The sequence below is a fragment of the Syngnathoides biaculeatus genome, chromosome 3 (assembly GCF_019802595.1).
Source record: "Syngnathoides biaculeatus isolate LvHL_M chromosome 3, ASM1980259v1, whole genome shotgun sequence".
NCBI lineage: Eukaryota > Metazoa > Chordata > Actinopteri > Syngnathiformes > Syngnathidae > Syngnathoides > Syngnathoides biaculeatus.
The window spans coordinates 13,479,468-13,492,979 of NC_084642.1; the positions used below are offsets into that span (position 1 = coordinate 13,479,468).

The following is a 13,512-nucleotide window of genomic DNA, read 5'->3' on the forward strand; positions in this document are numbered from 1 at the left end:
TGCAATGTAAACATTTACAAGTGTATTTTTCTAAACGTTTGAAGAGACATCCAACTGTGAGTAAAGAATAGTCAATCAGTTCAAATGAACAGTTCTGACACACACCTGTTTGAAGGTGTCCAGAGCATCTTTAATGCGCTCCAGATAATGCTGTAGCTTTGCGACTCTCATCAGCTGGATGCCGTGGACGGGATGGGGGTCAGGGTAGTAACGTCTTGAGAGCAAAAAGAGAAATTGGATTACTGTACGCTGAAAAAATAAAAATCATTGGCAAAAAGAAGAGCCGTAATCCCGAGATCGCCAAACTGGACCACCCCCTGGATTTCTCGGCTGCATCCACGAATTCTATCCATGAAAGTAAAGAAATGTGACAACGGGCAGCCTTGGCGGAGTCCATCCCTCACTGGATACGTACACTATTTGACTTACTGCTAGCAATGCTGACCAAACTGACACCGATCATACCGGGTTTTGATCTTCCCAATTGCGCCTTACCAGGTCTCAGTGTCATTGCCTACATTAGCCTTGAAGAACCAAACCAGAATGAGGGAGCACTCTCTTGCACCCCCGACAAGGACTCCAAAAAAGCAACTCAACTACTCTGAGCTGCTTTTTGATATATTTGCATAAACAACATTAAAGTGCCACTGACATGAAATGCAGGATTTTGATATGTTTTTAATTAAAAAAAAGCTGCGACTATTACAGTGCTTAAAGGTCCACTGTCATGAAATGCTTGATTTTTAGTATGTTATTAATGGGAAAAAAAGGCAGCCGGAATGGACCCATCCGTTTTTTTCACCACCACAAAACATGATTTTGATGTATATGGCTTTTTGTAACTCCCGCCATGAGAATCCGCTCAAGGGATGTGTTTTCGAGAAGAAGCAGGAAGTGACGTACAGGGCAGTAGCGCATTCACTCGGTCTCGTCTGTTTATACTAGTTTTACCTGCTGGAAGGTAGCTCGTTCTTCCTTCGTGTTACCCAAAATGCTGGCTTGTTGTATTGCTGGATATTGCTCAAACACTCGGGAGGATGGATTCATTCTTCATACGTTTCCAAAAGACCTGGTTCGTCGTGAAAAATGGATTGGACGGGTGCAAAGGACGAGAGCTTTGTGGATTCCAAATGACAGGTAGGTGTGTATACAGCTACAAAAAAAAATAAAAATAAAAATAAATAAATAAATAAATAGTTGCAGGGAGGAGGGGACATAATCCGTAAATCAGGGGTGCTAAATAGCGCTGATGGACGACCTCTGCAGGCCTTGTGGATCACCACCGTCATCATCGCTCGCGGGCGTTGTCGTCGTCGTCGTCACTCGCGGCCGCCGTTGTTCATCGCTGCCGTGTAGGTAGATTGGGCAGGGAGGTGGCTTGGCCGTGATCCGCATATCATCGAAATATGGCTCGAAACGATAGGGTGATATTGCCCTGGTCACTTCACTCGGTTGTGAGATGTTCTCTTCTTCGAGTACAGTAGGGGCCACACCGTGTTTTCAAGGGCGAATGTCCAGGGTGATGTCACGGGCAGTAGATGCAGCCCATATGGCGACCACTTGAATGTCGAATGAGACTTCTGCAACTTTGCGGATGGATGAGCGCTCTCCGCTCATATTTATTTTTTCGCATAGACATTGAAGTGAATAATCTTATATGTATTTTTCATTACAATATCTATTTTGGAATGTTTATAGGCATGACTTGCCACCCGGATGTTCAGACACCAACCCAGGGGGGGTTCAATTAGTATGCCACTTTCTTTGGGGTTCTCACTGTGGGCAATTCCGGAGTAAAAGAGAGTCCAACGTTCTGGGGAAGAATGGTACCGGAGCCCAAGGTGCGTGGTGAGGTCAGCCCAAAAATGTCCAGTCGGAATTTCTCGACCTTGCACACCAGGTTAGGCTCTTTTCATGCCAGAGAGGTGACATGAACCCAGATCCTCAAAACTGTGAGGTGGATGTGCTAATCAGTCGGTGGGCAACCACAAATAAAAACAAAAATAACGTGAAAAAACCAAGACGTTCATATCCACTTTGCACAATTATATTTCTGTTGGATTTATTCCTGAACTCGGGTAGCTGCACAGAAGAATGCACATGCTATGAGGATTTATTTGCACAACATAAAATATTGCATGCATGCTCAGTGGAAGATTTTGGCTGTCTGCCTGAAAGTTGAAATGAATTTGTTTGTTAGGAAAACACATCGTAAACTACAACTTGTTCACATCCACACGAGCAACCACATACAGTAAAGCTGGGGGGGAAAAGTAAGTGAATAATGAAAAAAGGGGAAAATTGTGTTCTTTCATGATAAATGCACACCAGGGTCTTTATGCAGGAAGTTTTTTTTTTTTGGAGGTATGCCTCAATTGTTCGACTTTTTGTCCCCCTCTCTAATCTCCTCCATTTTTCCTCCTATTATCTTGTTTTCTGCTCACCTCCTCGTTTATATTTGTGCAGCGAGTTGTAAGGATTTAAGTGGCTGACACTCTCCATTTCCCCCCCTCTTGCAGTCTTCCCTCTTAAGCCCCGCCTTCCTCTCCCTGCTATGTCCCCCAACCCACCGTCGTGAAGCCGAGAGAGACTAAAAACCCTCTCTCGGGTGGGATCAATATCCGCGGTTGATGCTAGGATTTGTGGCAATAGCCTGAATTGGAGTTATTTAATTGAGAAGAATATTGGGCTGAACAATACTGCACACCTGAGCAGAGCGGTTGTTCGGAGTTCTTTTGTGGGTCAAGAGAAGCTCCTTGACAATATTGTGTTGGGAGTACATCGGAACAGTGTTAAGAGTCAACAATGAGGAGAGTCAGGACTGATTGACTATAATCGACAGTCTTTGTGAGAGTTGGCACATATGCCCCGCTGTTCTCAGGATGAGGGTAAATTCCAGCTACTGACCTTGTGTGGAGTTTTCGCATTTTCTTGTTTGAGTTTTCTCTGGGTACTATGGTGTACTTATACATTCCCAAAATCAAGAAGACTCTAAATTGGACATCCACGTGAATGCGCGTGTCTAAACATGCTCTTCAATTGCCATTTAAACCAGTCCAAGTCCAAACTAAAAAAAAAAAAGCTGAAAGGAAATTGACTGGAAATGTTCCACTCCTCTCGAATGCTATTGCTTACTGATCATTATTTCCAGTCTTAAAGGGGAGTTCACAATAAAAATGAAAAAAAATCCTTCAATATAGTATCTGACAATCCGCAGTAACGTTCGATGAAGATTAAGTCCTGCTACTGATGCAGCAGCTGTGGCCAATGTTGGTTGCTTACGGTGCACTTCAGGCACAGGTTGGGGAGGGGGGGGGTGACTTTGCTCAGAGCGTGAAGTGGTGAAGGGATTAATGAAGTGAGGTTTCATTCATATATTACGAGCAGTTTGAACACCACAAACTCCCCCTTTAAACGCCTCCCATGTCATCCAATTATCATCCTTCCTTGCTTGTCAGCACAAAGAACCACACCGAGGCCAATCCCAATCTACTTTTCTGTTTAGCATTTCAATTATTTTCACATCACTATCCCATTTATTACAAAAACTTTCATCTGAATATTTGCTCATGGACTAAATCTGCACACTCTAGAGAATTTTTTGAAACTATAATTGAATATCAGAGTAAATTTTCCGTAATTGAAAGTCGCAACACGGTTGTGAATTATTTTCACTAACAGGCCAATTGTTTTTACCTTCGAGGCTTACTAGCTGCTAATCGCAGAGCCGAGCAATTACTGGAGTGCTCCTTGTCCCTGTTAGGAATGTCATCATTTAAACAGAAAGTTCAAAGACTGCATCGGCGTTAGTGCCGAATGCATAATAATAACTTGCAATATTGATTTGATTAGCAAGAGTCAGATGGTCACGTCGAGCAAATTTACACACACGAATCAGCGACTCCAATTATGTTTCATCTTTGCATGTGCACACTGGCAGTGATTACAATTATTTCATTAATTCATTCATTCCTTAATTCTGCCCTTATTTTCTAACCTGAGGAGCAAATAAGTTCTTGTGGAGAGAAGCTAGTTAGAAGGCCGCAGCTCTGGGCGGTGAAAAGGAGAAGAGGGCACCGAGGCGACATGAACAATTGTGGAAGGAGGACGGGCAGGGGGTGTCTTTCCAGGGAAATGCAGCGGAAAATATAATTCACACCAAGCTGTTTGCCAAAGGAAGGCAAGGATTATTTTATTGAATCCAAACACGGAGGAGAGATTAGTTATAGTCTGCCTAATTGTGTTTTGTATTCTGGCCAAAGCGACTGTACAATGAACGCAGCTTTCATTTAAATGAGCAACCCCAATGCATTCACTTGCAAAAGTCCAAATGGAACACATTTGCATGACATTCGCGTCCGTCGTTGCTTCATTTGCAATGTTCTCACAGTGTCGTATTACAAGTGTGACAGAACAAGCCAGAAGAAACTTACTTTTTTAAAAAAAGTATTTCTTATGTTGTAAAACATAGATACAAGACTCTGTGTATAGGAGGGAAGAAAAAAAACACCATTAGCATTGTAGAGCTATTCTGTTGCAGATATGCAGGGAATACACGACACTGGCCATACAGCCTAAAGTGAAAATGGAGGAAAAATGCTAAGTGAAAGAAGACAGGAATACAGGATGAGGGACGAATGGAGGTGGGAGGGATAGATTGAACTCCCGCAGAAATTGGGAGCAGCAAAGAAGGATGGCATGAATGGTAAAGATCATCACACAATTACAACGGGCCAAAAAGGTATTGTCACATAAATTCTCCCACTTGAAAAGATGAGGTCGGTAATTTTCATCAATCATCTATAAGAGACAAATCTAGAGGTTCACAGTCTGATTTTTTAACGATTTTAGTAGCAAATAATGGTGGGAAACAAGTGTTTGGTCAATAACAGAAGTCCATCTCAATACCAATTGTTGCAATGACAGAGGTCAAACATTTTTTGTAAGTGTTCACAGGGTTTTCACACACTCTTGCAGGTATAATGTTTAGCTCCTCGAGCGTAGTGATGTTTTGGGGTTGTCCCTGGGGGAAACAGACTTTCAACGCCCTCCAAAGATTTTCTCAAGGGTTGAGATCTGGGGACTGGGTAAGCCACTCCAGGACCCCCAAATGATTCTTATGAACCCACTCCTTCGTTGGCCAGGCAGTGTTTTGGGAATCATTGTTATGGTGAAAGACCCAGCCCCATTTCATCTTCAATGCCTTTGCTGATGGAAGGAGGTTTTCACTCAAAATCTCACGATACATGGCCCCATTCATTCTTTCCTTTACACGGATCAGTCGTCCTGGTCCCTTTAGAGGAACACAACTCCAAAGCATGATGTTTCCACCCCCCATGCTTCACAGTAGGTATGGTGTTCTTTGGATACAACTCAGCAATCTGTCTCCTCCAAATATGATAAATTCAATTTTCACAAAAAAAAAAACTATTTTTTGTTTTCATTGACATTCTCTCAGTCCTCTTCTGTATCATCCAAATACTGTAGCAAAATCCAGTTAGGCCTGGACATCTTTTTTTTTAACACTACTACCCTTGACCCACTAATTAATTTAATGGGATGTTTTGTTCACGTTTCATTGAAGTCTGTTGTTCTATTCAGTCAGTAATTGTAATCCACATTAATGATTTCATTTATCAGCGATTGTTATTATTGCTTTTTTTTCTGAACTGGTCTCAAGTATTTTTTGTAACATCATTGGTATGAATGAATATTTTGGTGGTTTTTTTAGCACTGTGGTGGGAACAAGTTCACACACGCATACCTGTAAACTGGAAGAGTCTTCTCCCCGTGTCTTATCGCTTCCTCCCAGCGACCAAGGTGAATGGCGGAGTCCAAAGCCATATCGGTCAATCTGAGTTTAAAGAGGTTTTCATCGGGGACATCAGAACCTTCAGTTGATAACAGACGTGTGCATCTCTCCAGGAGTGTTCGCCAATCTGTGAAGTAATTTGAGAACGCATTCGCTGAATTGCTTGGAATTTATTTTCATTCAAGTATCCAGGTATTTGCGACCAAAAATGGCTGAGGGTAACGAGACTTTCTGCACATCATGAGAGGGAAGCTTAACTTATCTGAAAGGAATTGTCTATCAATTTATGTTTAGGAAGTATACCCGAGGCTGCCTTCAGTCCTTCCAATTTTGGTAAAGCCTCCATAAACGTGTGCCATGTTGCCTGTTCCCCTGACTGCATGAGCGTGTCCTGGAAAAGAGAATGGACAAAGCCTGCAGAAAGCATTTACATTGACCATAATAAAAAAAAAAAAAAACATGGTGATATGAAGGTAAATGCAGCCCATATAAAAAGTACTTTACGTCAAGAAAATCCATTATTCTGTTTAATTGGCATCTATTTAAATAACGAGGACGCTGTGAATAGGCCTGTCACAGTAATTACTCCATCAACTTCTTTCCGGACCTGATAAATTGTGATTGTTGTGGTCGAATGACAGTTGGATGGCTGTGTCATTAGCTGCTCCTGGGCTCCCTTCAATACTCCACAACCTTACTGTATGTGCAGTGTGTTGTACACAACAGAGCCACTAAAGGGAAACTTAAGAGTTGATTACGTTCCCAAGCTCTCAAGCTCGCCTGCACGCTAACAAGCTAGCGAGCAAAACAGCTCAGTCCACCGTAATGTTATTTAATACATCGGCGCCTTGGTCTGAATTGTGGTGTGTTAGTTCCCATTTAATACATACACGAGACAGTTAAAAGACTATCATGCTAGCTAGCCCACAACCTAACGAACTAGCATTGTATGGAGCTAAACGACTCAACAGCTTGTTCCCCTGTTGTGAAGTTGTTGAAAATGTTAGCGCGTGCGTGTTTGTCCCCAATTCACACCAATATGCAAACAGTTAACTGTTTATTCGTATTGTTATATATGTGCGTATTTTTATTCTTTGTTCTCTTTATTTTCCTTTTATGCTTTTAAGTTGTTATGATGCTGGTCTTTGTGGCAGTGTTTCCTTTCATACTTTTAAGTCCTTATGACGCAGATCTTGGTGACACGGAAGTCTGGAATGTTTCGAGGAGTGCCTATATAAGGACGAGAAAGACTGTCAACCAATGCCGCTTCTTACAACCTCACCGCGGCTCTGGGAAACTACACTGCTTGGAACATCAACTACACGGACGCCTGTTGCCTTTCGTTTTTGGACCCGCTGGAATGAACATTTGCTTGTTGGGGAATATTCGTTCAACGTTGGTGACTATTCGCCGTTGTGGCTCAACTACCCTGTTCTTGAACTTCTATTTTGTGTTAGCTATTTTGTCGTGTTTGTGTTGTGTTGATGTGTGTGAGATTAAATTTTCTCAAACGCAATACAACTGCCTTGTCGAATTTCGCTGGTTTGAACAAAGGGGACGTTAGTCTAAATTTACTCGTAACAGTATATACTTTGCTGCAGAGATTATTCAACAAGCAGTACAGGGAATGTATACTTGATTGACAGCTTAAGGGCTCGACTCCAACACATTCAGCAAACCAACCCGACTTGCAGCTCAAGGGCAGGCCCTATTTTTCATGATTTGAAAGGCATAAAAAAAATTGTGTGTTAGTTCGGAGTAAAATATTGCCCTAAAAATGTGTTATCGTGACAGGCTGAGCCAGTTTGTCAAAAGAAGCAACTACCATAAATTTTACTTAATCAGCAAGGAAAATTTCCCAACGCCATCTCAATATTACTCTTTTAACACAAACAATAGGATGTTCTTGGAGCCGCAAGGATGTCAAAGGTTGGTTAAACTCATCTCAAACCTTGAAAGCCTGCACCAATATCATAAAACTGCAAAAAGCAATTTTACAAGCACTATGGCTGACTGTATTTTATGTGCACACATGCACGCACAAACACACACAAAGCACATAAAGCAAACGTCGAACATATAAAGACAAGGTTTGATGTCAACTGTAGGTCACAACCCAGCAGCCTACCATCATCATCAGAAGATTAAAGAGGGTGGTAACGACAAAAAGCTGTTGCGGACTGTTGTGGGTAGAATAAAGCCAGATTAAATAAAGTCTGGGGGTGCACGCAGGCATAATAAAAATACTTTCAAGTGCATGTATGTTTCAGTACAAAAGACAACAGCCCAAGTGGCAAAGTGTCACCGTCACAGTAAGCGCAAAAAAGAAAAAACCTGTTCAAAAAGAGACTGCCAGACACTGTAATAAAGGGGTGGAACGGATCAAGATAGATGGAATAGAAAACTTTAAGCAAAAGACCTCTTTTTTATTTTCAGGAGGCAGTCAGTCAGAAGAGAACAGGTGGAGGCAAAGGGCGGCGAGTAAAGAGTGACAGAGAGGAAGCAAGCAGGAGACACCATAAAATGAGAATGTTGTGCTCTGATACACTCGGATAAGAGTCACATAGCAAGGGTGTGTTTTTTCTGCACCGAACTCATCCAAGTATGCGCTAAAGGCTTTTGCCTCGGGTGCTGAGATGGAAAAGGGTCTTCACTAAACCTATCAAAATAGGATACGTCCATCTCGCCATCCAAAATGAACGCTGTAGATTTGGAGCTGTTCCAGGCTGATTTGTGGTTTGAGGATGTGCGCACTTTGGACTGGTGGACAGTCAGTCACAGGGCATGCATACAGCGGAACCTCTGAATTTGAGCGACTCAAGAGTCGTACAAATCGGACTTCGACCCCAGAAAAATCTGAGTAAAAAATACCTCAGAGTTCGACCGAATTCTCGGGAGTCCGAACACACGAGTAAAGGCAAACGCATGTTGAATGGGAGGCCAAATCGAGCCGAGTGATACCAAACGCACACGAGGGGCTTGGCTGGACGAGCCACTTCAAGTCAGGCAGTCATAGCATAATCATGCACAATTGCGAGTCTTTTTCATTTATTTTTCACGGAATTTCTTTGTCATGGGCCCAGAGAAAGACAGCAGTGTTATCAGCAGCAAATGAAAAAGGATTTAAGGAAGGAGATAATCACTAAGTACAAAAAACAGAGTGTGTTTTACTGATCTTGCTAACTAGTATCATATGGCTAAGTAGACTTATTTTGACTATCCTAAGGAATAAAAATATAATAAAAGGAAGCTGTGTTGCCAAAGGAGTGACTAGGATTACAAAGCAAAGGCCACAAGTAATGGAAAAAAATAAAGAAACTATTGGAGAATTACGCAGTCAAACCATGGAGGGGGACTTCGGCTTAACCCTCCCTCTACATCCATCCACTGACCAAAAAGGTAAATGATACTCATTTAAGTTGCATTTATGGTTTAAATATAGGGTGTACATGTTTTTACATAAATGGGAATTTACTATGCGGCACAGTGGATCAGCTGGTATAGCGTTGACCTCACCGTTCCGAGGTCCCGGGTTCAATCCCGGACTCGCCTGTGTGGAGTTTGCATGTTCTTCCCGTGCCTGCGTGGGTTTCCTCCGGGCACTCCGGTTTCCTCCCACATTCCAAAAACATGCATCATTTATTGTACACTCTAAATTTCCCCAAGGTGTGATTGTGAGTGTGGCTGTTTGTCTCAATGTGCCCTGCGTTTGGCTGGCAAACAGTTCAGGGTCTACCCTGCTTCCTGCCCGTTGACAGCTGGGATAGGCTCCAGTACTCCCCAAGACCCTTGTGAGGATAAGCGGCAAATAAAATTGATGGATGGAATGGAAAGAATTTATTATTTGGAGGTTGGGATCGAATTAAACTCAATTACATTATTTCCTATGGAAAAAAATGTTTCAGTGGTTGAACAAATCGGACTTTGAACACTTCACAAGAAGGAATTACGGTATGTTCAAACTCCAAGGTTCCGCTGTAAAGGATATAAAAAGTCTACACACCCCTGTTCAAGTTCTGAGTTATGTTTTATTTAACATTTTTAATCCAAATGTAAAGGTTACAGGTCAGAATAGTGGTGGAAAAAGTTTTGAAATGAATTTTTTCCTAATGAGAATCGTTAAAGAATCGAATCCTTCAGATATACTTTCCCCTATCACTCGTTGACACAATATATGTGTACAATGTGTATCGTGTGGTGCTTTAATGTCTTACTGTGTCTTGGGAGTCACATTTCTGGCAGCGGCATGTGAAATGGTACTGCTCCTCCAGCTGTTTCTGACGCTGTTCCGTCAATGACAAAGTCTCAATGTAGCTAATTGTTAGCTAAACACAGAATAGAACACATTTAATCCTGGGTCAAACTGTATATATTCTTTATCAAAGAACTCAGATTCTGTGGATTTTTTTCCCATTCATGCTCGTACCTCCTCTGCAGTTTGGATATCCCGAACAGCTCTGAGGTGCAGCTTTGTTCCTTCAAACACCATCACACAATTTGGCCTGCAGTCATGATTTAGCAGCGATAAACTGAGGTGACACGATGACAGGTAAAGGGGGAAGTTCCACAGGGTGGGAGTGGGGAGCACAGAGAGGGAAGATGGTTTGATGATAAGTCGTGTGGTCGTGGAAATAGAAGGCAGTTGAGACCATTTCAGTAAAGCTGTGGCTTAGAGGCACTGTGGCCATCTAAGCAGAGAAAAATTGTTGTTCCAATCTCTGCAACCACTGCCTTTGTTACAATTTATTTACTTTGTGGGTGGACAATCTGGCTTCCTCCTACACTAAAAATAGATAAATATTAATTTCATTGAAGACTTTATGTGTAAATGTCAGTGTGAAGAATTCCATGAGTCAGTCCCTTGATGGACCGATGGTCAATCTGACGCACCTCCTGGCCATTCACTCTCTGGCAATATAGCAACATTTACAACATGTATTAGCTATGCAGGGTATGCAGGGAAAACAATAAAACACATCATAAAATCCTATGTGGATAAAAAAAAAAATCTGACATGAAATGGTTATGTTCCAATGTGTCTTTAGTATAAACAGACAGATTGAGTACTAGGTTTAGTTCTGAATCAAAATGAATCCAAATAAGAGCAAGAAATGTGGACATGGTACACAAAGTTCTTATTCAGCAGAAAGCAAAATCAGTAGTGGTTTACGAGGCTTAAGACATACCACTCACCAGCCCAAGCCCCACCTTTAAAAGCCATACACACACTCATTCACAGATACTACAATAGACTGGGATGCTGTTTTTCAAATGACTTTATGGTCTTGGGCCTTCCTCTCACAACTCCTCCTCTCATGAGCTCGGAGATCCTCTGGCTCTGCCCTTTTAATCACTCCAAAAGTCAGGACATGCACTCATGATGAGGCGCTGCTTCTGTTTTACAGCCCCTGTTTGTGGAACAGCTTGCCAGAGAATATCATGTCTTCAGAAAAGGTTTTTGTGATGCATGTGCCTGTCTGTGGTCTAGTGAACAAAGTGTTGTGGGACATTGATTTTAATTCATGTAAAATACTTGGATGTATGAAATGTGTTCTCTAATAAGGTTGATCGAGTCAAGGAAACTCTTTTGTGGACAAATACCTTCACCTCACGTGGATGTATTACTGTTTAATGAGGCAAAATTGATTTAAATTTGATTACTCAAGTCATTGGTGACGTCATTGGTAAATACTCGATTACAAGAATATTGATTGCTGTTAACAGTCTTTGCGACACTGTCACAAGTGTTTATGGTGGAATCTAACGATGAGCCTCAATGAGCCTATACAGTACCTTGTCCGTGCTAGCCTGTATACTTTGCTATACGTTATAGCAATCCAAACAACACACAGCAAATGAAATGGATGGTAAGAGTTCAAATGTGCAAAGACTGAAGGGAAATGATGGGGACAGGCAGTGAAGTGTGATCATGTCTGGTGGAACCTGTTTGTTTCCATAAACAGTTTAAAATTTTTGAAATCACAAGTAATGAGCTACTACGTTTTTGTATTGCTGCCTCCATTCCCTCCCCAAGAATCCCTCAGTATGTAGAGCACACGGTGGCACTGGCTAACTCTTAAGTCGTTCTGACTGTGGCAGAGTGTACAGTGAACTCCATTTATTGGGTGTATAAATGTCCAGTATAAGAGCCAGTCTCAATAAAATTGGACTGACCTTTAATGTAGGCTGTCCATTTCCGCTTCTCTGACAAGCTGCTCTTGTTTTATTAGCCATTTTATCCCGCATGCAGCCATAATGTCACTAAATTCACCAGGTGGAGAAGGCAGGATGCAACAACTCATTGCGACGTTAACTGAGGTAAAGGTGGTCCCGTTTTAATTGTTTTCACTCAAAACAAGTCATAAATTCTTTTGGGGCATTTATGCGCTGGGTATATCCGCTCCTTGGTCCATGGTTCCGATTAATGGCGCAAGGCTGAAGGCTCAAATCATCCATAAAGTCAATAAACACGTTGATGAAATGCAGACAAATACACATTTGGGACAAAATGAGTGCTACGCTTCTCCCATAACAAATGTCACTCTTTATGTTTCTGTCAATTAGAACTCAGTATTAGCACACAACCAAGCCAAGAGACGCCAACCCCATTTCTGTCAAAACAAAAGCTTATTTCCCAAATGCATATTCATATTTCAAAACAGTGTCAGCATTAAAAAAAAAAACAAAAAAAAAAAAAAAAAAAAACAAACAAACTTGAGTTTCTGTCTAAGGAGTTTTTACAGAGCTTCTTTATGATGTCCTGATTTAATCAAATTATTGAAAGGGCGAGTGGAATAAATTTTATGCACATTTGATTTAAAAAAATATTTTCAAAATATTTGGCAAAATAATAGTTAATACAGAAAGATAAAATCTTGTCACATGTGAACTAGACACCTCATGTTGATGGTCTTCACTTTGTGTAAAACCTACACTAATACACAAAAATCTGCCTTTATAAAGACAAAAATGTTCAGCCATGACTGGCACTGAGACTTTGTAATGCCATCTCTAAAAGTTCAAATACGATCCAAATAAACAAACAAGATAAAATTTATTGCACGGGTTTGGCATTCCAGCAGACCCTACTTTTCTTTTTTTTTTTTTTACTGAAAATGTATGTTTTATGTGGAAAACACAAAACAACCCACATCCACATTTTAAGAGCTATGCGCGCTCATGGAAAGGCACTTCAAGATGGAACACACATGGCAATGAAAAATATTGAAGACCTTTGTCTGCGTTTATGATCCCCTCGATTATTGTTTTCATTCGTGTGTGTGTGCCTTTGTAAAGCCATCTCCAAGCTCGCTGCCTTTGTTCTGCAATGCACAATACTGACATTCCTGGTTGAATAGCAACTAGGAATCAAGGCCATCGCACAATACTTTTGTTTGATGGAAAGGCAGCCTCATTTGCATACTAATTTGATTAATTAACTCAACAGCAACAAATGTTGACAATGTCTCTTGGCATTCTCTGAAATTAACTGCTGCCCAACATTCAGGACAGAGAGCTCCAGTAAACACTACAAAGTGCAAAGTGAGGTACGGTTTATTCTTTTTGTAGAGGTAGTTGAATACAGGGAGTCCTCGGTCTACGACTGAGATCTGATCGTACAGTAGCGACTTAACTCGAATTTCGACTTAAGTCGGATTCCACCATTAAAGTCAGAATTTACATCCAAATACTTTGTATAA

At 41.3% G+C, this 13,512-nt stretch overlaps 1 protein-coding gene across 3 annotated transcripts in view; it reads right to left on the reverse strand.

Annotated features, from left to right (window-relative positions):
- smyd3 (SET and MYND domain containing 3) overlaps window positions 1-13,512 on the reverse strand; it is a 68,072-nt gene that overhangs the window by 1,749 nt on the left and 52,811 nt on the right. The window contains exons 8-12 of one of the 3 annotated variants that reach the window (XM_061814428.1): window positions 10,239-10,314; window positions 10,027-10,137; window positions 6,116-6,203; window positions 5,765-5,939; window positions 106-214 (exon numbers count right to left, since the gene is read on the reverse strand). In XM_061814428.1, the coding sequence (XP_061670412.1) occupies window positions 106-214; window positions 5,765-5,939; window positions 6,116-6,203; window positions 10,027-10,137; window positions 10,239-10,314 (559 nt within the window). Of the gene's footprint in view, window positions 1-105; window positions 215-5,764; window positions 5,940-6,115; window positions 6,204-10,026; window positions 10,138-10,238; window positions 10,342-13,512 lie in introns of all 3 variants that reach the window. The other 2 variants (XM_061814427.1, XM_061814429.1) reach the window with 2 other exon arrangements.